General features: G+C 38.7%; 2 protein-coding genes across 7 annotated transcripts in view; one reads left to right on the top strand and one right to left on the bottom strand.

Moving 5' to 3' along the window:
• LOC119140802 (spindlin-Z) overlaps nucleotides 1–25919 on the top strand; it is a 314042-nt gene that overhangs the window by 60016 nt on the left and 228107 nt on the right. The window lies entirely within an intron of this gene.
• Nucleotides 5349–25919, bottom strand: part of LOC119140796 (sorting nexin-2-like) — a 50160-nt gene continuing 29589 nt past the window's right edge. For 2 of the 6 annotated variants that reach the window (XM_037372398.1, XM_037372396.1), the window contains exons 7-16: nucleotides 24481–24559; nucleotides 19646–19721; nucleotides 18274–18387; nucleotides 17965–18058; nucleotides 11898–12103; nucleotides 9706–9849; nucleotides 9215–9226; nucleotides 6902–6982; nucleotides 6720–6791; nucleotides 5349–5855 (exon numbers count right to left, since the gene is read on the bottom strand). In XM_037372398.1, the coding sequence (XP_037228295.1) occupies nucleotides 5805–5855; nucleotides 6720–6791; nucleotides 6902–6982; nucleotides 9215–9226; nucleotides 9706–9849; nucleotides 11898–12103; nucleotides 17965–18058; nucleotides 18274–18387; nucleotides 19646–19721; nucleotides 24481–24559 (929 nt within the window). In that variant the 3' untranslated portion in view covers nucleotides 5349–5804. Of the gene's footprint in view, nucleotides 5856–6719; nucleotides 6792–6901; nucleotides 6983–8896; nucleotides 8987–9214; nucleotides 9227–9705; nucleotides 9850–11897; nucleotides 12104–17964; nucleotides 18059–18273; nucleotides 18388–19645; nucleotides 19722–24480; nucleotides 24560–25919 lie in introns of those variants that run through there. The other 4 variants (XM_037372397.1, XM_037372401.1, XM_037372400.1 and 1 more) reach the window with 4 other exon arrangements.

The following is a 25919-nucleotide window of genomic DNA, read 5'->3' as shown; positions in this document are numbered from 1 at the left end:
GGACATCTGGTGGTTATCTTATCTTGCACAGGCGGTATCTTGTGGCTGTTTATATCTTTTGCTGTCTGACCTTTACATTGGGCCTAACATAAATCTTTATAAACAATGCCCTAGTGCATAGTTTCTCACATTGGTTAAATATTGTAATCAGTGGTGGCCTTTGTATAAATTGGGGAGTGATGCGAAATGGCCTCAGGAGGGAGGAACGTTAGATTATAACACTCTCCTGCAATTAATGTTGTGTCTGAGAAGAGAAGGAAAATGGGACGAAGTATCGTATGCAGACATGTTCTTCGCCCTCCAGGACAAACCTGAGTGGCAAAAGGACTGTGGATTAGTACCCCCTCGGGATCCTATGGTACTAGCAGTAGAAAGAGTGCGGGATTAACATCACCTGATCTTTGATTGTGGCTCTAGAAAAGGATAGGAAAAAACTGAGACCTAAACTAGAAAGATGTTCTTGTTGAAATTTTTGTGTTAAAAAGCTCAGGTTGCGGTTCCTTCTGTGGAGCAACCAGAATGAAACACGTTGTAAGATGTAAAAACTTGTACTGATGTATGTAAAACCTGAGGGGGGGTGTGTGTGTGTGTGGGGGGGTGCGCGCGCGCGTGTGCTGCTGCAGAGGCAGGCTTGTGTAACCTGCAGAGCAGGAAGAGCATCTCCTGCCCCGAACCCTTCTGCTGGTGAGGAGGAGGGGGTTGCTGTTGCTGACAATTGAGCAGAAGGACCTGACAATGTCACCCCAATTGCTGCAGCATTTGCAGTACAACAGGACCGTAACGGCCCCTCTAGGGCAGGGAATGGGTATGAGGTGGAATTTTAGTGAATACAAAACCAACTTATTTGTTAAACTTCAGTAAAAAAAAAAAAAAAATAAAAATTGTTACAGTTGTGGGAGCTGCTGGCCACCAGGAAAACATCCTGAAACCTTTAAAGTACAAACTAAGAAAACAAATAAGAATGCCAAATTCACCAAAATCTTTGTTGGGATGAGATTTATTAGAACATCTAGACGTTTAAAGAAGGGGAAATGAAATTAAAAGTTAAATATGATCAATTAATTGAAATATTGAGCTTATCTTTAATTCAGCAGAAAAGAGGAAAAGAGGACCTCCCTTAAGTAAGAGAAATTTTTAACCAGGTGTATCTGAAAATAAATTCCAGGAAAGGTGAAAAATGCTTTTACCTGTTACAGTAAAATGATAAGGGGGAGGCTTGCTCAGTTCAGATAAAAACAATATCCCTTGGTCAGCAAGGCTGTGGGGATATTGGCAGAGAAACTGAAATAAAATACACTCTGTAGTAGTTCTACTAATGTAAATCTGTGTGTTTTGCCATGACAGTGACTTGTTATGGGATGTGCAGATGAAACTGCATTGACAACGAAGTACAAGGAATAAGGTTGGTCAGGTGCCTCCTACCATAGTCAAGGGCAAGACTGGGTTGGCCTCTGTGTTTGCCACCAAGAAGAATCTTGAGCTCTGCTGTTGGCTGCAACCCAGTAGGCGTTGAGCGGTGGGAACATGTGCCATGCCAGGCCTTGATGTGAGGAATGGCCCACTCTGAGGCACTGATTTGGAAATTGGAAACCGCCTGGCCGACCATGAGGCCAGATGAGTAACAGAGGAGGTAGGAAAGGAGGAATTATCCTTAATACCAGACGATAAAATCCAAACTGTAAGTACAGATCAAGAGCCAAACTATTCTAAAGAAAACTTAAAGGTAATTCAGGACATGAATGATAAAATAAAAATAAATAAGTGGACTTATTTAAGGGATGGTCGTATAGTGGTACCATCCAATTTAATATGGACCACAGCCCTATTATTAATAAGACGCATTGGGGAGCTGATACTTTATATAAAAGTCTAAATCAGAAATTGATAGGGTGAAACTTGTATACTGTAATAAAACAGGTGACTCAGCAATGTGAAATGTGTTTACACAATAATCCCAATACAGCAAATAAAATAAAACTAGGGAACATTAGCAGAGGAAATGTTCCAGGGCAACATTGGCAGATCGATTTCTCGGAACTTCCTAGAAAAGGGGGGTATCGATATTTATTGGTACTAACAGATACCTTTTCAGGTTGGCCAAAAGCCTTCCCGTGCAGAACTGCTAAAGCCTGGGAAGTGACCAAAATACTACTCCAAGAGATAATACCTAGGTTTGGAGTCCCAGCGGTAATGTCCTCGGATAGAGGACCACATTTTGTGTCCAGAATAGTGCAACAGATCAGCCACCATCTAGGAATAGATTGGCAATTACATACCCCATACCGACCACAATCGAGTGGCCAGGTGGAAAAGATGAATCATCTAATCAAACAACAGATTGTCAAGTTAGGCCAAGAAACAAATCTAACTTGGCCCCAGTCTTTGCCATTAGCTCTTACACGAATTCGAACTAGACCGAGAGCAAAAGAGGGGCTTAGCCCATTTGAAATTTTATATGGACGACCCTATGGGCAATAAACATACCTACTTTATAACTTTCGAGTTATAGAGTCTAATTCCGCACGTCATGGTGCAGTGCTGTGTTTTGGTTCTGATGTGAGAACAATGTTGATAGGACACTGACGGTTTGGGTTGTTACTGGGTGATGTTTATACTAAGTCAAGGACTTTTCAGTTTCTTGGGCCCTGCCAGCACAAGAAATTGGGAGGGGACACAGCCAGGACAGGTGCCATGAACTAGCCAAAGAGGTATTCCATACCATATGGTGTCATGCTGGGTATATAAACTGGGGGAAGAAGGAAGGGGACATCTGGCATTTATGGTGTTTGTCTTCCCAAGTAACCGTTACGCCTGATGGAGCCCTGCTTTCCTGGGGATGGCTGAACACCTGCCTGCCCATGGGAAGTGCTGAATGAATTCCTTGCTTTGCTTTGCTTGTGTGTGCGGCTTTTGCTTTACCTATTAAACTGTTCTTATCTCAACCCTTGAGTTTTACATTCCTTTCCGATTCTCCTTCCCATCCCTCTGGGTGGTGGGGAGTGAGCAAGTGGCTGCATGGGGATTGCTTGCTGGCCAGGGTTAAAGCACAACAACCATGAATAGTAATAAGAACAGTTTTAAAAATAAAATATTTAAAGCATGGTCATGTATGCCATACTAATGTACAACAGTTGAATAAAAATCTGATCTTTGCACAGGACTCACTAAAACATTTTTTGCTTTCCAGAGAAATCCTTGTTAATTCAAACTAACATGTTCAAAATAACAAGGTTCAATGATCTGGCAGTTTTTAAGAACAGATTGCTGACATGGTTTTGGATGTTTCTTAGATGAAATCACTAACATTAACAACTTCACATTAATCAATTAGTGTCAGCAGAATTCTCAAGAGCTATTCTGTAGGCTCCAACACAAAACAGTAATCAATTAAGAAAGTCAGATGAGAAGAAATGATGCAAAGATCAGAGCTGTCAATGGCAAAATAATCTCACCTCAGTGGTATCAATGGAAGAATAAAAATTATGCCATATACTTATTTCATAATGCAAGTAAATATTCTAAACGGTCAAAAGATTTAGTTATCTAACAATTCCCAAATAACTAATGTAATCAAAATTTATCAAGAACTTCACAAATCTATATTCTACAGCAGGGGTCCTCAAACTACAGCCGCAGGCCGGATACGGCCCCCCAGGGCCCTCAATCCGGCCCCCGGTATTTACAGACCCCCCGGCCAGGGGCTGGGGGGGGAAACCAAGCAGCCGCAGATGACTGCCTGCCACTGCATCCGCGCCGGCCCCCTGGTTAAAAAGTTTGAGGACCCCTGGTCTAGAGCATATAAATAAATTTCTGTATGAATTATACAAGCTTTTTTCTTTTTTATAGTGTTAAAGAACATAATTTAGGGAAAGGTTTATCTTCAAATAATTAACACCCAACTGTGGTGGGTTAGATTTGGCTAACAGTCAGACTCCCACCCAGCAACTTGCTCATGCCTCCTTCAGCAGTGCCAGACAGGGGGGAGAGAAAATAAGAAGAACTGGAACAAGAAAGCTCTTGGGCCAAGAAAAAGATGGGGAGATTGCTTGCCAATTATCATCACAAACAAACCAGACTCAACTTAGGGAAAATTAACTTAATTTATTGCCAATTAAAATAGATATTTAATTACTGATTTGAGTAGTCAGAAACAAAAAGACAAACATTAAAACAACGCTTTTTCCTCCCCCCTTTCCCCATCCCAACTTCACTCCAGACTACCTCTGAGTAGTGCAGGGGGAATAAGGGGGTTCTGCTCAGTATATAATGGTTTCTTTCCGCCATTCCTTTCTTCTCACACTTTTGTTCTGCTCCAGCATAGGCCCTCCATGGGCTGCAGTTCCTTCCGGAATACAGAACAGATCAGTCACAAGTCCTCCACGTGCTGCAGGAAATATCTACTCTGCCATTGAACACTGCATCCTCCTCCTCTGACCTTGGTTTTCCCTCCTCCTCTCACTGTCTGGCCTTTTCTACAGTTTCTTTTCAGAGGCACCACAAGCTTTGCTGATGGGCTCAGCTTTGGCCTGTGGCGGGTCTGTTACAGAGCTGTCTGGAACCAGCTGTGTCCAGCACAGGGGCAGCCCCTGGTCTCTTCCCACAGAGGCCACCCCTGCAGCCCTCCTGCCTGCTATGAAATCGTTGCCTCATACACCAACTTAAATACTGAGGGGGGGTGTAAAAATAATAAAATACATAGCTTATTCCCTGGAGATAACTTTTTTTACATCTCTTGAGCATTTTTCTTTTTGAATAGGGATAAACAATGCCCCTGGCTTTTTTTTTTTTTACTATATATTCTACCTGTGAACAATTATTAAGCACATATAACATTGCTTTGTTAAACAGCTAAGTTTTTGAACCTGTTGAGTTAGCAAAGTTCTCCACAGCAGGGTGTCAAGAAGGGGGGGGGGGGGGCAATTAAATACCACTCTAAACAGGGTTCTTATTTTTCCATACTCTTTGTTTGGCTGTCAACATGATGAGGGTCCATACCATGTTACATGCCATAGAAAGCTACCTGACACAATCTGTTGTGCAACGCAAGCTATCAGAATCTATTAAAATTACCTTATGCTGATAGCACTAGAGACAGGACAAATCACAGGCCAAGAGTCAGATACCAAAGAACATGCCTCAGGGTACAGAGGCCAGGCCCATTTGCAAGCAAATGATATTGTGTGAAACTGGCATACTCAACACATGATAACTGATGCACTACAAGGAAGCTGGAGTAGATAATCTCTAAAAGATCCCTTCCAACCCAAACCATTCTATGATTCTGTCTGTTACTGTCTTTGATATAATCTCAATCTGTTATAAATGCTACTTTTAAGAACACCAGTAAATATCTAGAGAAACAAAAATAAGAGTTTAATGTTTCACAAGATACATTTCTTTATTATCATGATCACAGAAACATGATTTTGTACAGAAATGTGTAAGTGAACAATAATCAGTGGAATCAGATTAGTTTCAAAGATCAGGTAAATATACTACAGAACACTATTGCAAAAACCAAAAATATCTTCTTTCTGGCCTTACAGTGCACATATTGGCACAAGTATTAAGACACAATAGTGCTCAATTCAGCAATGTATTGCAGAATATCATGCCACAGTCCACTTCAAAGAGGGTCATGACATGCAGCTTGTTAATAAAATGTGATATATAAACCTACTACGTGTTAATTCATAAAATATATATTGGCTTATTTGGATGATTTTGAAGTGATTTCAGTGTGGAATTTAGTTTTTATCCAGGACAAACATCCAGAGTCTCTTGTTATTTGGAATAGTCTTCTTTTAGGCGATTGATTTGGCTTCAGGTAGGAATGCCTCCCAATATTTTATTAGCTTGCAGAGAAGGAAAAAAAAACCCCACACCTTACTTTAAGTACAGAACAACGGAAAAGAACACACATACACTTTCCTTCTCTTGTACTCAATTTGTCTCCACTGGACAAAGTAAGAACACAGATGCTGCCATTCACATTATCCATTCATTAATTATCCACCCACATTGTTACATGATGCAAAAAACCCAACAAGTAATAAATACACAAATTTGCTCACGCAAACAGTTATTTTTAACACACTGAGCACATTGCCGCAGGATATAGTTATACAGAATTTGTTTGCACAGTGAATTTGCCATTCTTACCTCTAAAGGTGTTTTGTTTTTAAATTATTTTATTTTTATTTAAAACAAAAGCTGGATGGTTATATCCCCAGATTGAAAAAAGGAAAGATTCCAGACACTCATTTGGGGTTTAACAATTGGACTGGATGATCTTAAAGGTCTTTTCCAACGTAAATGATTCTATGAACCAGGCCTACTTCTGAGTCACTGAAAGCTGTTTTACTGCTGTATAATATTAAATAATTTTTTTTTAAAGCAGATAAGCATTTGGGTATTCAAGTCTCTTCAGTAAGCCTAAGCACGTATTTAATGCATTTTACTCCAATCTACAAGTAAAAGTATTACCTGAATAGACAAGACCCTCCACTCCCCTCCCACTTCCCTGACAAAGCTTCTCTCTTGCTCCCCTGAATTAGGGCTATGCAAGTGAGAACATTAATAGCTGGAAAACAGGAATGACTATGTTCTCCTGCAATATATTACAGACTAGAGTTAGTTCTCTGTTTTAGAAACTGCCTTTTTAAACTAACATAATATGGAACATATAAACTTGTACAAAAAAATTTAAAGTTTCTTACCTGCTGTTGTGTTTGCACTAATGATTCTAAGTACTTGATAATAACAGTTTTAAAGTCTTTCACTCGTTCCCTCTGTTAATAAAGTAAATAATTATGGCAGATTAACCTCTTAACCAAGTTTGCTTGGAACATCAATATATCTAAAGCAAAACTGTCATTTATTTGGACAAAATTATACGTGCCTCAAATCTTTGCACTTCCTCACGGATGGTTTTGGAGATATGTTCAAAATCTTTTTCCCCTTGCTGAACTTTTGTCTTCCACTGGCAAAGGAAAAACATGCAGAGCTAAAACTGCATTCTCTGTTCAGTCTATTGGTATCTGAACTTTTTTTTGTATATTAGTGATAGTCATCAAGAGTTGAAAAGCACCTATTTGTTTTTTGACATAAAGGGAAGTCTCAGTAATTTCAAAACAACAATTTATAGAGAAGGATGTAATCAGGTCAGTTAAAACAATGATATATCTAAGGTAATGTTATCTGTATACCACATATAAAAATATCTTTACATTGTTATTAATGAATATTTAGTAACAAAAAATTTAAAGATTTTTAGCAAAGAAAAGTACCTCTAAAGCTTTATTAGTTATTTCCTTTACAAACACTGCTATAAAAGGAACTTAAACCTTTAAGTTTTCTTACCTGTTCAAATGTGAAAAAGTCTTAAAAAATAGTTGCCTGTACTTTCCTATTCACAGAAGAGATTATTAAATCTTCATATCTGCCTATGGTCAAGTAAATGCTTATCTTTGTCATATTTCTGCTGCAGATGACAAGCTAACAAGGATGTGTTTATTGGTCAGAATGTATGTTATTTAGGCAAGCCAAAGCACAAGCTCTCTTGCTCAGTGGGGACCGTTTTAAAAGACAGCAGGAAGAATAATGAAAATAAAAAAATGCAGGTAAGAACAGAAGAAAAACTGAGAGGAAGTAAAGGTGCTTGAAGGGTTTTGTCATACTGGGAACAAGACATTAATATCAATACTACAAAACACTTGGTCATATTTATCCTTATTTTATGTCAAAAGACATCCAGCTACACAATTAAGAAAGCATCACCAGCTATGTTACCTTATCATTACTAGACTTTCCTTTGCACCTGCTTTTATGCAACTATTATATTGCTAAATTTAAACCATCTGTGTAAGTATATTATGAAAAAAGCTATCATCCTGACACTTCAGGAATATGCATGCTAACAGACATTCTAAAATGCAACTATATCTGTTAATCCCAACATAATAACTGAATTATGGGAGCCAATAGATCTGGTAACAGTTATCTTCCTCAGAAAAAAGCAGCCAGGAAGCAACATACATTAATATAGTATATTCTTGCTAGCAATCTAGTGGTGCTATTTAATCCCAAGAGCATTTTGTGGTGCAGTGTCATCTTACTGTCATGATATGTAATGAACATCTATTCAAATAAATATCTTGAGATATTTATGGATTTAGTCTGTATTTATTCAAAGTTCCCTTACTGTCTTTTTAGATGTACGCTTATGGAGATATGCAATAAGTCATAACCAGATGTGCTTCAGGGAAACACTAATATATGTGCACAGCCTGGAAAATTAGCCAATAATTAAAACAATATAAAATTCAGTCCAGGAAAAAAGATTAAGACTGCTTTGAAATAACTTATGCCTTCCTATTACAACAGCCAAGACATGCCCGAAACTTCAGAAAAAGCCTCTATAGGCCTATGGACTTACATCCCAGTTTCATCATATCTAAACACCAGGGTTCATAGGAATTATCACTGGATAAGTTTGCCATCTTACAGTTTCTGACAAGGAAAAAAATCTTCCCCTTGTTTAATATGCTGTTTTGAGGACTACTCTTTTACATTTTATCTGCACAAAGGAACAGAGTCATAGATGAAGTTCAAGCTACATAAGCTTCCACTTTTTGATCTCTCTGTCAAAAGGACTACTATTAAAGAATTCAGTGATTCTGAATATATTTCAGTGGAAGCAATAATCTTCTGCCAGCATATTCAAACTCTGGGTTTACTAACAACCTTCTCTAAACACATGATAAAGCAGGAAAAATAAATCCTTCAGGAACAACATCATTAATTATTTTTATATTAAGAATGAAAAAGGGTTATTGAGGATTTCCTACTACTCCAAACACTCAGGAATTAGTTTTGTCAATGAGTTCCAGCTCACTTGTTGCATGGTGAATGGATGACATCAAGAGAGCCAACCAGCAAGAGTGTGGTCACAAGTGTGACGCTTTTTTCCCCAGTCAACAAGGGCCTTTTTAAAGAAAAAAAGAAAGCCATGTTAATGAGCAACTTCAACACTGTATGTAAAAATATATTGAAGTGCAGAAAGATCAAAGCAGCTTGGGTTAGGGACCAGTGAAGCAGCCAAATGAAATAAAGTACATAAGAAATTGAAATCTGCAACGTTCTCCATTATTTCATGAGAAAATAGTGGTGCATAACTAGAATGCATTAATGTTAAATAATTAATCTGTCCTACCTCTTCTATTTCCTTAGTGAAGCATGTTAGAAAAAGTATATAATTTATGCAACTTAAACATATTTTCAATAAAAATCTAATATGTTGGTTTTTTAAAAAAAGTAAGTAGATATGCTAGATTATTAAGCAAAACATGACAACGCTCCTCAGTCTTTTTAGCTAGATTTTAGCTTTAGAAGCCAAGAGATGTTCTTCTGACTACCCAAGTAATCTGCAACAGTTAAAGCATTTTTAAACTTTTTCATGTCCCCCTCCTCCCATCTCCTAGACTCTAGAGACAATATTTGACTGCCTTACATATCTCATAATGGGTAACAATTGTGCACATCTCATTTTAAATAAATTCCTTTTAGCAATTTCAGTAAATATGGAAAATAGCAAATACATGATTTATAAACAAAAATTGTATAAAATAGTGCATTAATGGAAACTGAATGAATCTGTACAAAAAGCCTGGCCTCCAGAATAATATAAAGACTTGACAACGTTACCTCTTTTATATCATCTTTAGCTTGTTGCAGTTTATCAAGTCTGTTGGCAAGTTGGAGCTTTGCTTCAGCTTCACATTTTTTTTGTAAAATGATCTGAGCATCTTGCCATTTCTGCCAGCATTTCATTCGATGATCAAACACACCCTGTAAGTATGGGTATTTGTTAAGCAATTTAAATTGTTAAAGCTACCTAAATTCCTATTAGGAAAAGATATTTCTAGACAAAACTGGAACAAGTGTACTCAAAAGAAACTTCACTGTCTTGGACTTATTTGGCAGTATGCTTGCACAGCTAAATACCATCTAAAACTAACAGAGGGCATTCAAGAAGCCTCTTTAGAGCAGACATCTTGGTGCTCCAAATTATTTTGTGTTCCTTGTCCCATCACAATACTACCAAAGTGACCACTGCAAAGCACTATAATGCACAAGTACTTCTCTAAATACAGATTCTAGTAAATTTTTTCATTGACTATACACATAACTGGCAGTAATTTTTGTTAGTAATGGATGTAGGTAGTAGAATTAAAGTATACATTTTCATACAGTATGTATTATATATATTATATATAATAACATATAGACTATAACTATATATATTATGTGTATATATATGTATGTAAAAATATATTCCCAGCCTGACAAGTTCAAAGATATTTCTGGATAAAATTCTTAGATACCCCTGTGATGGGTTGACCCTTGTCTGGCTGCCAGACCCCCACCCACAGCTGTTCTCTCATTCCCCCTCCTCAACAGGACAGGGGGAAAAATGAAATGAGAAAAGCTTGTGGATCAGGATAAAGACAGGGAGATTACTTACCAATTATCACAGGCAAAACTGACTCAATTTGGGGAAGATTATTTTATTGACAATTAAAAACAGAGTAGGATGGTGAGAAAGACAAAACCTAAACCCCCCACTCACTCCTTCCCAGGCTCAACTTCACTCCTTCATTCTCAGCTCCTCTACCTCCCCCCTGCTTGAGCACCACAGGAGGGATGGGTGTGTGTGTGTGCAGTCAGTTCATAACAGTTTCTCCATGCCACTTCTTCCTCCTCACACTTTTCCCCTGCTCCAGCAGGAGTCCTTCCCCTGGACCTGCAGTCCTTCAAGAACTGCTCCTGCACAGACTCCTCCCCACAAGCCACAGTTCCTGTCAGGAGCCTGCTCCTATGTGGGCTCTCCGGGACTGCAGCTTCCTTCAGAGCATATCTACTTGCTCAGGCATGGTCCTCTCCACAGGCTGCAGGGAAATAAACACCTGTTCCAGCACCCGGAGTGCCTCCTCCTTCTTCTCCTCTGACCTTGGTGTCTGCAGGATTGTTTCTTACACTTCCCCCTCACACCTACACTCTGCTGAGCAGCAATTTGTCCGTTCTTATATATGTTATCGCAGAGGTACCACCAGCTTTGCTGATTGGCTCAGCTTTGACCAGTGGTGAGTCCATTGGGGAGCTGTCTGGAACCAGCTGTGTCTGGCACAGGGCAGCCCCTGGCCTCTTTTCACAGAGGCCACCCCTGGCAGCCCCCCTGCTACCAAAACCTTGCCACATAAACCCAATACAACCCCTCCCCATGTCAAAAATCATGCTGTACACCAAAATTTGAATACTTTCTTTAATGAGATGTAGATCCACAAGTGATATTTGTTCCTTATTTACTGAAATTTACTTATTTACTGTTGATTATCTACTATGGCCAAATTATGTTCTTGAACACATTTTATGAGTATACTGTAAAAATCAGTTACCTGAAAGAAACATGTACATCATACTAACTAGTATGGTGTCCCTAAATACTCTGCACAATTAATATTGATCTAATTAGAAGATATTCACCATTCAGATTTTGTCTGGATCCTATTAATCCATACCCATTTTCTGTCACAACAATTTATCATTGATTCATTCATTTTACTCTATTGGAACTTCAGGCAAAAACTCAGCAAGTCTTAACTGTGTAATAAAGTGTGCAAATGCACATAAACATTCATAGAATCATAGAATGGTTTGGGTTGGAAGGGACCTTAAAGATCATTTAGTTCCAACCCCCCTGCCATGGGCAGGGACACCTTCCACTAGACCAGATTGCTCAAAACTCCATCCAACCTGGCCATTTACCTTAAATATACAACCTGAAAAGTGTGATCCTAAACAGAAATTAAGTATTTTTCCCCAATAGCAGTACTTACTTTTACTGCAGCAATAAGACGAATGTAGTCACCAAGCAGTTCTGAGAACACATAAAAATCAGAAAAAGCTTGTTCTTGATGCAAATGATCTATCTTCTCCTCAACCTCTGCAAGCTGAGACAAAGCTCTAGATAGAGCAGTGTGGTCCTCAGAATTACCTAACATAGCAGCACTTTTAGCAAAGGCAGCTGTGTTGGCTGAAAGCTCTGAAATACAGGAGTGACATCCAGTATAACAAAGTTAATTTGTTATGTTATTCTTCAAGATAGATCAACCAAGCAGACCTCTGCCCTACAGCAACCCTAACTTTACCAACCAAAAAATATAAACTATACTTCCTAAGCTCACAATACACAAGGAGATCATAATGAAGCCACATTTAGGAGAACATAGTGCACCCAAAATTCTCCATCATCAGTAAATTATTTTCTCAGCCTGTTACATGATGCCTATTGTGTCTTGCAAAATACATGGAAGAAGCTGTCACTACAGTATTATCCAACTGCTTAGTTCAGAAAAAAGTCCAAGCCCACAAAACAAAAGTCACCTATACAGCAAATTCAAGGCAATCTTAATTGGTCTGTAGTGAAGTTATTCCATGCAGTTGTAGAGGAGGGGGAAGAAGAAAAATATTATTCAATGAGAACATCAACACCAGAGTGGAATTTGCTTCCATTACACTGTTGTATTGGCTAAAGTATCTAACAAAACTGTGTATACTGCAATATATTGTAATGTTTTGACAGGCCTTAAGAAGAAAAAAAAAAAAAAGCACGTGATTGTGTGGCTGCCATCCACAAAGCCGAAGTTTTGAGCTTATTCATTAACAAACTTTCACAACTCTCTTATCAAGCCTCACGTTAAGTCATCGTGTACAATGTGGACTGCTATGAAGGATCTTTGAACAAAATCTCAATCCAACTTAGTTAAGGATTGAAGGCACAGATTTGTTTATAACTGCTGCTTTTGTAGAATCATCAGAACACCAGAAATTTGTAGAAGAAAAGTCTTCAGATATTTAAAACTATCACAATTTAAATACCACTCTTTAAAAAAAAGCATTTCTTGAAATCTAAGAGCAGGTGTCAAATCAGCAGTAATCAGATACATTCCCATTTTCATTACTTCTTAAAATACTCTCTAACCTTGAGGACATCTGATCTCAGAGACATCTGCCTCTACAGAGAGTAATTCCTGGTAGAGGTATAAGAAAGCAACTTAAGACACGTTCATGTACTTTTAAAAGGGCAGAGTTGAAAGGTGAACCCATACTTAAACATAATGCATCTGTGTCAGAAGGTACATTTATGGTCTTTCATGTACTACAAATCAAAATTGTATTTAATTTATACAAAAAAAGTAAATCATCTGATGGAAAGCAGTATTGATAAAACAGCTACATAGATGATTAAAATATTAAGCTTATGGACATTTCTTCTCTCAGAAACTAAAATTGCTAGCAAACAAAAGAGAACAGGAGGAAAAGTTATCTACACCTTTGCCTAGTGCTCCTCCCATACAGGGAAATCCCTTCAAACTTCAAAAATATCCTGATTTGTCTCCTATCAGAAAGCAGTATTAGGGAAACTAGACCAGGGACTTGGGCTGACAGAGGCCATAGTAAATAAGTTAAAAACTTATTTTCTCATAGATACTGGAGCACAATTATCCATGATTAAAGCAGAATCATGTCCTGGAGCCATCCCTCTGAAACATCAGAAAATATAAGTATGCGGATTAAGTGGAGTAGTGGTTCCTTATTCAATTGTTAAAGTAAAATTGGAACTTCCCTTTTGTGCCTGCCACCCCCCCATACCCCACCCCAAATACTAAATGCTACTAGGGAACCTAAATATATATATTGTGCATGGATATTCTGTTAGGCAAAAGCTGGATACAGGGCAACACTAAATGGGCTTTTGTAAACAACTGATGAAGAAACAATGCCAGGGGCCCAGTCAGGAGGTTACCTTTTTCAGGACCAAATGGATAGGGGATAGAAAATAAGTCCCCTGGTCCACTTGGCAAATTGATTATGTCAGGCCTCTCCCTCAAACATCTGAGGGGTGGCATTATATCATTACTGGAGTTGAAATAATATCAGGTTTAGGGAAAGTTTTTCCTTGCAGGAAAGCTGATGGTCTTACCACTGTGGCAAGACTTAACAGATGGTTTGTTGACACTCCCATGCCTTCTGCTGTGCAGTCTGACATCAGCTCTCATTTCAAAAATAAAATTGTACAAGAATGGCATGAACATAATGGAGTTGCCTGGGTGTTCCACCTGCCCTACAGACCCTAATATAATGGAATGGTCTACTAAAACTCTAGAGTAAAATTTATATACAGGAAAATGGGGTAAAGCCCTACCTGAAGCTGTCCAACACTTAAATAACCAACAGACACCCACCAGATGCCTGGTGGAATGGGTTCATTTTTCTGCTCTCCAGCCAACAAAACCTTTAAAACCCCCACTATAAGCCTGTCACTTTTCTCAGGGTGATATACTGTTCTTATTAACTACCTTTCAATGGTTAAAATATCTGACATTTTACTAACTCCCTGAGAAAAGGGCATATGGAAAACCATTTCTAAATGGGGACTCCCTTTAACTATCACTGAGGCTTGAATAATTTCCAAGGCCAGATAATTTCTTATCACTTCAGGTAATGAACTATACTTGGATGGATTCTTTGGCCTGAATAAACCTGGAATATACCTAAGGAATCATCACTTTACCTTTGTGGAAATTCCAACTGCAGGAAAATTATGATCATAGCACCCACTGTACTTATCCTTATTTGTACCCTGCTTCTCCTTATTTCATGACTGGAACAATAATCATGTCATTCAGTTCATTAGCATAGTCTCTCAAATGGGTAATGAATCAAACTGCTGGTATTATTTACACCATCCTCAGTCTTCAGATACTAATTCTGGGTGGTTAGCTGAACCTGTTCCTAAAATGCCTTGGTACCAACCTAAATTGACAAACTCACTTCCCAACCCTCCAACTTATCAAACCCAACCTTTTAAGGCACATTCATATGTTAAAAGCCCATGGTGCATTACAATGCCTGAACATACAAATTCAACATGGGTGGGAGAAACAAGCCATTGTGACTATACTCTGGTCTACAACCAGACACAAACCAGAGTTTATAATTAATCCAATTTAAGAACCACATGGATCTGTAAAAACAAATCAGTGATTACAAACTGTGGTGGGTTGACCTTGGCTGGATGCCAGATGCCTACCACGCCACTCTATTACTCCCCTCCTCAGCAAAAGAGGGGGGAGAAAATAAGATGAGAAAAACTTTGTGGGTCAAGATAAAGGCAGTTTAATGAAGAACTAGCAAAGGTTGCACATGCAGAAGCAAAGGAAACCAAAAGATGTTATTCTCTACTTCCCATCAGCAGGTGATGTTCAGCCACTTCCCAGGAAGCAGGGCTTCAGTACACATAGCAGTTGCTCCGCAAGACAAACATTGTAAATAGTGAAGGCCCCCCTTCCTCCTCCTTTCTCTTAGCTTTTATATCTGAGCAGACATCACATGGTATGGAATATCCCATTGGTCACTTTGGGTCAGCTGTCCTGGCTATGTCCCCTCCCAAGATCTTGCCCACCCCCAGCCTACTGGTGAGGAGGGAGGAATGTTGGTGCGACAGCCTTGATGCTGTGTGAGCACTGCTCAGCAGTAGCCAAGACACTGGTACATTATCACCACCTTTCTAGCTACCAGTTCAAGCACAGCAATGTGAGGGCTGCTATGGGGCTCAGCCAGACCCAATATACAAAAATTGCTGTTTTAAATCTTTCACCACTCTGGAATCTCACACAGAACATTAATGGCACATTTTGCCAAAGATACTATAAATTCACTGTTCCTAATTCTACAGAATAATAGTTGGTTAAAGTACTAACAACAGTTGGACCATCTGTAACTAGCATAGCATGACCAGCTGCATATATCCTTTTCACACTATTTGAATGAGCCACACTTTCCTACTCAAATTTGATCATCCTGACAGTGAAAAAGAAACTTATCAGTGGCATGAGGATATTTCCCTAGAAATCTTATGAAATCAAATTGTTGACCTACCATTCTAGCTCTGTAGCACAAATGCATATAAAAGTCTTCCACCACAATGGGAAGTACTTGTACCATAGCACATTTTGCTCCCTGTGCATTTTAAACCAAAAATTGAACTACTACCTTTTTACACAACCGTTACCATGTATGCCATAAGCATTTTGTGACCAATCCCCTGGTAAAAAGATCAATGAAATTCCATCAATTTATGTGTGCATTATTTCCAAGTTTAGGTATTATTGAGTTAGAAAAAGCTGTCATAAATATTTCTACTACATTTGACATTGTCCAAAATGCTACTGTAGATGCTTTAAAGAGTTTGCAATTGGAAATCACTTTCACAATTAGCTATTCAAAACCATTGGGCCATAGATAATCTTCTAGCATCACAAGGAGGTGTATTTGTACTGTCAAACACCACTTGTTTTTATGCTAAAAAATCTAAATAAATCAAATACCATATAAACATCACTCAAAGACCAGTTCATATCTTTCACCAAGTAACTTGAGCAACCCTTGTCAGAAGGTCTACCAACTGCCTGGTTTTGGCTGTGGTATTGGTTACCTGACTTCAGAGCATGGGCCTGTCACATTCTGTTAATATTAGCTCTTATTATGGCTGTTAGAATTACGCTATTTTGTGTTATATCTTGCTTTAAATCTTTATGCATATCAGTTACTAAAAATCAATGTTTTATACTCTCCTCCCTCCTTGGATGAGCAGCCTTCAGACAGCAAGCAGCCCATTATTGCCATGGAGTCCTCCTTATGACCCCATTACTAAATTGTAGGCCATGGACAAGAGGTGATGGTTCCACCAAAAGTGTTCTTCCCTGTTTGTGACAGTGTCAGGGGGTGAGGTGTGACTGGTAACTCCTGCTCCCAACCCCTGGTAATATGGTTAGCATAACTATTACCATTTTATAAGGCAAATGACCATTCTCTGTGACCAAGCTGGTCACGCATTAGTCCCCTTTTCCCTCATTATCAGGCCCTGAAGGTCCTGTGAACCAAGTAGAACAACCAGATTTCTTCTTCCCCTCCCTGTCGGCCTCAAGATTCCTGGGTGCCAGGCTGACTACTCCCTTCCTTACTGGCCTTGAAGGTCCCAGGCACCCAGCCAATCAGGTGGTGGTGATGACCCCATCACAGAACAGGGAAGTGTAACAGCATACAGAGCACTGTATATAAAAATCAAGCAGTTACAGGTCCTAAGTGGGAACTTGGACCAGAACTGCTGCTGGACAGTGAGACCTATGACCTCCCAGTGGCCAGGGATGCCTCCACTGTCATCTGCTTCCTCTGAAGATTAAGTGACTCTTTTTTATATGTTCTTTGAGTTTAGTTTATGATTGTTATGCTGATACAGCAAACCAAGTATTAAGATTTGACCCGATCTGCAGAGAGTCCAGGTGAATAGAAAGCATAAGTGGTGCTATAAGATTCTGTACTATGCTACTTATAAAATTGTACTATGCTGATTCTGCTTATAGAAATCCTGTGCTATTCTGATTATAAATTCTATGCTATAACCACCATAAAATTCTGTTACAAAAAAGAAAGCTTTATTTGTAACTACAACTTAGTGCTGTCATTATTCTGCCAAGGATCCCTAAAAGAACCTGTCTGTCCTCTTGGTGTCAGGTGACACCATGAGATCTAGATACATTTATAGTCAGTCCACTATAGTGTATCACTTGCTAGTTATGGCATTAATCTCTGCAAGAAAAAAATAATGCTAATCAATATAGTAACTTTCAGGTTCAACAGAAGGAATTATATATATTCTGGATAAAATTAAGATTAAAACCAGATATACTAGAGCAGTTTAAAAGGTAGTTAGAAGACTTTAGCATCAAAATTTACTGTAAAACTTTGTTAAGAGCTCTGACATACTAAGTTCCTGTTTCATTAACATTTTCTAAAGCTCTAAGCACTTAAGCTCATGCAGTCACATAAAAGTAAATTTACCTTTCCTGTGGCAGACTAATGCTTCAACACTGGCATGAAGTTTCCTAAGTTGCTGATCCAGATTCTCAAATTGCTGCTGTTTTTCTTCAAACCACTGACCAAAGAGGAGAGTCTAGCATTATAATTTAGATTACCAACAGCATTTCTTGTTTCAAAGCAGCAAATCATCCATTTATCGTTAGGATGGTCAACTGAGCTAAGAATCCAGCCAATAAATTACTATCTCATTTTCTACTTCTACAGCTTTAAAACGCAATTGTTGAGCCTGATTAGACTCATTATTCAAATAAAAAAAAAATCAGCTCTTACTGCATCTGATTCATTCATCTTGATTGTCATTTTGTTGACAGCATCAGCAGCCTTGTTTACCATCCTCAATATTCCTGCTCCACTCAGAGCCTGGGTGTTAACTGCTCTTGGCAGCTGGAAATGAATGACAAATAAGGGCAAACAGACTGGTTAAGAGGCTGGAGGTTTAACTAGGTACAAGGGGGAAAGAAAAGGATAAATTATTTTCTTTACTCCTATGTGTTAAAGTATAGTGGAATCTAATTTTTCAGTTTTTCTATTTTTACATTCTCAGAGGAAAATAACAATACAGACTATTTACTTTTCTCCTACACCTTTACATTTAAATGGAACAAACAATCTACTTGGCTAGTTCATAACTTCTGGCACCTATATACTACAGAGAATAAACTGCCACTACAGAAACAGAAAAGCTTAGATTTACAATAAGATACAGAAATTCTGTAAAACACTTCATTATAATGCAAGATTCACACTGTGTACAACTCATAAAAATTGCATGTCTTTTTGCTTTTAAATATAGGCCAGGTTTCAAAACCTGCCTCATGAGTACTGCGAGAGCTGTGCATTTGTGAGGTACTTAAAAATCCTCAGGAGTAAGTTAACAAACTTTAAAGTGATATTATTCTTTGTTAACATTAGTCTAAATATGCTGTACAAAGTGGCCCTGATGTCAGGCCATTTACCCTTCGTATCTGATACTTTGCGTCAGCAGCATTGACACTATCTACCAATGATGCTTTTGTCAGTATTGAGGCCTCTGTGACTTATTACCATAGCTAAGATATTGACATTGGCCAAAAGACAATCCACTATTACAGCAAATCCACTATGCACATTTATAGACATGGTTTTAGAGACATAACAGACAATCTGTTCTGCAATATATTTCATTTTGTGAAAGGTACCAGATTGATAGCATTGGTGACCGAAGTCCTCTATCCACAAAACATCTAGCATGGCCAGCACTGCATGCTTGTTCACATTATCATGTCAATAAACTTCAAACCTGACTCCTAGAGGCAAGAACTGTTTCCAAGCCAGTTTGATTTATGATCTTAATTAACCCTCAGTAGCACTGATTATGGATTTTCACCTGTGTATGATGAGCTTCACTCAGAACTGGACAGATCAACTCATTTAGCAGAAGTCATTGAACTACAGATAGCTTTTGGTCACTAACAACCTAAGATTTATCAGAGGTAGAGGCAATAGACTTTGTACACAATCACCTAAGTAGCCTTTTGTTACTTTATCCCATGAAGGGTACAATCCAATTTAATGTCACATAAATTTAGGAGATTAGGTCTCAATATAAAGAGTACATTACCATATCTGGAAACAAATAAGGAACTTAAAAGAATCTAAATACCTCAGAACTTTCCAAGAACTGCCTTAAATCTGGATCCTGCAACAAGGTAGGATGTTTTACTGTTCTTTGTAGATACCTATGATTTAACAAAGTTAAAACAAAGTTAAAATATTAGATAACAAAACAGATTTCATGTGCCTGACAGCATTGGAAAGTGTTCTTTAGCTAAAAAATTGGTACAATGCAGGCAGCATGTAACCTTCATTAGATAATGGGGTTTGAAGACAAGTTGTTGGCAATAGTTTCTAACCTAGTTTGTTTACATCAAACTTCTTAAGGCATCAGAATTTGCCATAAACCTATGTTGCACAGTATTAAAATAATATACTTGATATTTTTAACACCTCGGTGAAGGCTTCCTGCTCTAACAACAACCAATCTAAGCCAGAAAATAGATGGGCTTGTTTAAACATATTCTCATACAACACAGTGAGCAGGCTTTTTGTTACAGCTAATTCTGGCATGTTTTAGAATTAAAGGAAGTCTTGGAGAAGCAAGTTGATCTTGTTCCAAGTATGTGTTGCAACACAAACAAACTAGTAGGCTGCAACAAGGCCTTTACCATCCCATACCAGGTTAACTTCAGTAAGTAGTTCCCACACCTTGCCCCTGCGCAGCCACCAATCCCCCACAAGGTTTCAACAGCTCATCTACTGTCCATGCTGTTTCTTCATCCTCTTCAGACCAGTCCACCCTGCTTTTTGCCTTTGCTGCATCCTTCTTCTTGTCTCACCTACCTCTAGGACACACCCTCTCTCCTCTTTTTCTAAGTCTCTCTTCATTAGCTACCCCTCTCCCATACCTCTTAGCAGGGGTCCTCAACATTTTAACCAGGGGGGCTGGCGCAGATGAAGAGACAAGCAGTCATCTGCGGCTGCTTGGTCTTCTCCCCCTCCCTCCCCCCCCCCCCCCCCCCCCTGGTGAGCTGTATCCAGCCCCCAGGCCATAGTTTGAGGACCCCTGGCTTAGAGCTATTTAACTACTTAGCAGGAACCAGCCACAGCTGCACATTATCCACGTCATCCAACCCACCACCCCTGAAGCCAGCCCACAGCTGTATATTATCAATGCTAATTAACCTGCCTTCATTCCTCTATAATTCCTCTACAGGTATGAACTCTCTATTTGCTGGCTACACAACCTTCAATCTATATTAGTTCTATAGGACTCATCAACCCAGAAGTTAAATTAGTACAACTCCTTCCTTTTACAATTTTTTGCACTTCTGATTGGATCTAAAAACTATTGATTACACAAATATGACTTGAAGAGGGAAATTTCAACAGTGTTCATTCACTAAAAACTGCTGCAAGTGTCATAACTGATTTTAATATTATGTGTTAATGGAAACTGTCTGATATTTACAAGAATGTTTTACAGAAACTTAATACTTCAAAAGATCACAGGAGCATAAGAAACTATGCAATATTGCCAATTAAGATGTACTAACAGAACACCATTAATAATATTTGTACTGTTTGCAAAGCTTTAGTTTTGTTTAAGCCTCAGCTGTAAAGTACCAGAACTACCCCATTACAGTCACAAATTACTTGGAAACTGTCCTAGAGTTATATAGACCGGGACTTAACTGAAAGCTTGAGTACATGGATATTGTAAACACAATGTATTTTTTCCATCCTCTGTTAGATATGGCCACCTGTCCTGGTTTCGGCTGGGATAGAGTTAATTTTCTTCTTAGTACTTAGTACAGTGCTGTGTTTTGGCTCTGATGTGAGAACAATGCTGATAGGACACTGATGGCTTTTTTTTAGTTGTTGCTGGGTGATGTTTAAAATAAATCAAGGACTTTTCAGTTCCTTGGGCCCTGCCAGCCAGAGGGCTGGGGGGGCACAAGAAATTGGGAGGGGACACAGCCAGGACAGGTGACCCAAGCTAGCCAAAGAGGTATTCCATACCATATGACATCATGCTGAGTATATAAACTGGAGGAAGAAGAAGGAAGGGGGGGACATCTGGCATTAGTCTTCCCAAGTAACCGTTACGCCTGATGGAGCCCTGCTTTCCTGGGGATGGCTGAGCACCTGCCTGCCCATGGGAAGTGCTGAATGAATTCCTTGCTTTGCTTTGCTTGCATGTGCGGCTTTTGCTTTACCTATTAAATTGTTTTTATCTCAACCCTCGAGTTTTACATTCCTTTCTGATTCTCCTTCCCATCCCTCTGGGTGAGGGGGAGTGAGCAAGCAGCTGCGTGGTGCTTGGTTGCCGGCCGGGGTTAAACCACGACACCACCAGACCCTTATTTTTCTTCCTAAAGAAGCTAAGAGCTGCAGTGAAACTATTTCATATATTAGATTGTTCATCTTTTCCTTGTTTGTTCTGACAGTCAATAGCAAGTACAAGATGCAGCAAAGAGCTTTTTCTGTAGAACTTTGCCGCTAGAGAATAGCACTTACTCCAAGGGAGATAACTAACATTTTAACTGGAGACAACTAGAGGTATGCTTGAAGACACCTGTCAGACTTGTAGTACTTAAGTTCATGATTCTAAGGCATAAACTTTAGTGAATTCAATAAAAAAGGCACATTGCTTTCCTGCCCATTTTCCCCATAGCTCTGGACAATCTAGAAAGAGCAATATAGAACAGATTCCTTTGTTTTTTATGGGGCACACACATAAATATATTTTCCTTGGCTTTAAGAAACAGCAACATAACCACTGCCTCTAAATACATTTTGAAAATCACAGTAGGAGACTTTTTGGTTCTGAATGGAAAAGCTAGCTAAAATTGGCTTAGGAACATGATGAAAAAGTTGCTCATTGCTAGATAAGACTTTCATGGTCTTCCTGAAAAAAGAAACTGAATATACCATGAAGCCTTCCCAACACTGTCAAAAGTACTGAGGAGTCCCTTCCCCTGTATGGGAAGAATGCTTAACATCCACTGAAAGCGGTATACTAGTTTAACTCGTTTAACAAATGAAAAGGCAATACTTCAAGCATGCACAGAAATTTGTGAATTAAACTTTTCCTAATCTGAGTTCTGTTGTTCAAGTGACCAACCGAGGAGGAAACCAGTCATCTCTATCAGAGACAGAGACCTAAAGTTGTCTGGAAGTGGTTGTTCGGTTGTCTTAAGTCTAATTACTCTAATCCCAGCTGTTATTCCAAGTCTTCATATTTTATAATCCCACTCTTTCAGCAAAAGGCTTGTCGTATAGCCAGGATGTGTTTCAGAGTTCTGCTCAAAGTGACAGAACTACTTCAGTAACTTCAGGGAGCAATTTTAAGTAGCAAACATTAAGTTGTATACCAATCTTTAGTGACAGCTGTAAGATAGGACAATATCAGTATTTTAAGAGTCAACATCTGTTCAGATGCTCTTCTATTAGTTAGGAAATGGAAGGATGATAGCAACAACATTCTGAAGAGATATTTTTCCAATTCAGATTGTTCCTGGAATTCCAAAAGCTCAAAAGCTTCATATGTTATCTGTTAGATATGCTCTTTGACATAAAATCAAAAACCTTTGATTTCTACTAATTTTCTAGTTTAACTGAAACTGTTAAATGGTATATTGTTTTCATATGATGTAATAATCACATAGAATTACATCACAGCAATAAGCATATTATAAAATCATACCAAAATTAAGTCTGTATACTTGACTCAGCTGTATGTGACCATAAGTTATAGAAGTTTTACTAGTTGTTTTCAAAAGGCTTTACCAGCTATGTCAACAGGAAGGGATGATGCAGCACATCAGTGACAGTACCCTTTGTGATGGGTGCATTCTTTCTGTTTGAACTAACTGAACTTTGGTCCAGGCAGATGCTCAGCAAGTAGGCCTAACCAAAGTTAATCCTATTGTGCAAGGCTATCAGTGAGAACCCAGCACCAAACCCACAAAAACAGTCTGGCTGGAGACTGGGCTAATAAGTGGAAGAATCTGCATGAACAAAACAGAAAACCTGACTACAAGCCAACCACTTTACCCTATAAATATCTGCAGCCATCAGGGTCCATTGAGCTCTCCCTCCATAGCAGCTGGCTTGATAGGTGTCCCTTGAGTAGGGACACCTCTCAAGGTTACCCCTCGAGGCTGAGATCCCTTACCTGACACCAGGCATCAGTGGGTTAGTAAGTGTCATTTTTTGCATGCATGTAACATTTAGATAGGTATAGTAAGCTTATGTAATCATCTTTGTATCCCATACTAACTTTAAGTGTTATAAATAATATTGACTTCCAATCCATCTGTACTTATTAAATATTTTACATACTTAAATTTACTGATTAGAACTCAATTAACTACTAGATCAGATATGTCTGAGTGATCTCTGACTCTTCTCTTGTGACACCCTTCCATAGCAAAGGTATTTGAACAATACTAGTTGTATGCCAGTGCTGGGTGAAAAAGATTTGCTATTTCTTACATCAAAATACATCTAGTCACACTAATGCATTATAAGTCATCAGAAGGCTGTTATAGTTTCAACTGACTAAAGGTTTCTTTCATCCTTCCCCCTGCCCAAGAGTCAATTTTATATGAAACAGTTGCACTGAAGTGGTTTATTGCCTTAAAATCACAATGTGTAAGTAAGCTGATGAAGAAAGTTTTGCTTACTGGATCTCTGCAACCTCAATTTTAAGAAGTGACCTGTTTGAAAAGAGGTAACTATAATTCTCCCTATGAATAAGTCTACATTTCCTATTATTAATGGGAATTATTACATTTCCACACAAAATTGGGCAGCTGCATACAGACTCCAGAATCCACCTAAGTACAGACAGTCCAGATCCCAGTTACAGAGCCCATGTAGTATATTAAAATTCATTTTGACTCTAAACAAGTTTTAGTTAGATACATACATTACCTTTCTAAGGCTGCTCTTCTTTTTTCTACGAATTCAGCAGATGAAGAATCTTCCTTGCCTACTTTAACTTTGGTCATGCCTTTGAAGAAAATTGCATCATATTGATTTTACATTATCATAAAGAAATCATTAATATAACTAATATGATTAGAAGATTAAGCTCAGCTAAGTTTAAGCCAAATTACAATGAAAAGCACCACAGAAGAATACAAAGAACAAATACCACATACTGCACACTTTTGAGGAAAACAGATCTATGAAATATGCAATTTTCTGTAATATATTTATTGTGATTAAAGTTATTAAAAACTAGTTGAATTTGCATTTATGAAGACAATCTAAACACAGATCAGTCTTGTGTTCAGAAGAAAACAGTTACTCTAATAAAGCAGAACAAGAAATTAAATCTTAGTTTTTAAGTCTTGATTGGTATGCTCATAACAAATACTTTTATTCTAGTACTTTCTAATTTCTAAAAATCAGTGTGTGGGATATTTTTTTTGTTTGTGTTGGTTTTTAGGGTTTCTTTTAAATTAATGTATTGGATATAAATGGCAAGGTTGGGGTGTGTGTGCAGGGGTGATCTCTGTGGCAGGAGGTCAGAGGCTACCCTATGCTGGTCACAGCTGGTTACAGCTGGCTTAACAATGGACCCACCACAGGCCAAAGTTGAGCCAGAGAAGTTTTTTGTGCATCTATGAAAACATATTTAAGAAAGGGCAGTAAATATCAAGGGAAAAAAAGAAACAAGGCCAGAGCAGTAGGGGGAACTCCATCCCAGAGCAGGTACACCCCTGAAGGGACTGCTGTCTGTGGAGGAACCCATGCCAGAGCAGAGGAAACAAGTGGAAAGAGCGAGCAGTGGAAGATAAAGGTAAAGAACAAGGAGTGGAAGAAAGAAACCACTATGTCCTGACCCCAGCCTCCTGCACCACCTGTGGCCTCACTGTGAAGGGACTGAGTGTAAGATGCGCTGATAACAAGGGGAGTATAGGCTATGAAGGGGGGACAACAGGTGTCTGGACTGAAGTTGAGCCTGGGAAAGGGGGAGGAAAAGTGTTTTCCTTCAGTGTTTTTCTTCTTTCTTTTCCCCAGTACCCAAATAAGTAACTAAATGTTTTAAATTAAGTCAAATTCATTGAGTCAAGTCTGTTTTGCCCACAACATCCAAAAGGCATCCATCCAGGAAAATCACCACTGCAGCGTCTGCTGGGCAGAGTAGAAGGGCTGATTGTACTTTTGACCCTGATGAAGGGACTTGTGTTTTGCAGTTACAAAAATCAAGTAATGAAGACTCCAACCAGAAATAAATGGGCCCTGTCCCTGTCTCTGGCCAGGCAGAGGAAAGTGATAACCGGGTTTACTGGACTGTGTGGGTTCAATGGCCTGGCACACCAGACCCAAAGTAGTATAAGGCTGTGGTTGACACCAGTGCACAG

Source organism: Falco rusticolus, chromosome W (assembly GCF_015220075.1).
Source record: "Falco rusticolus isolate bFalRus1 chromosome W, bFalRus1.pri, whole genome shotgun sequence".
Taxonomy (NCBI): Eukaryota; Metazoa; Chordata; class Aves; order Falconiformes; family Falconidae; genus Falco; species Falco rusticolus.
The sequence above is the reverse complement of the archived record's forward strand: the minus strand, read 5'-3'. Positions and strand labels throughout refer to the sequence as shown.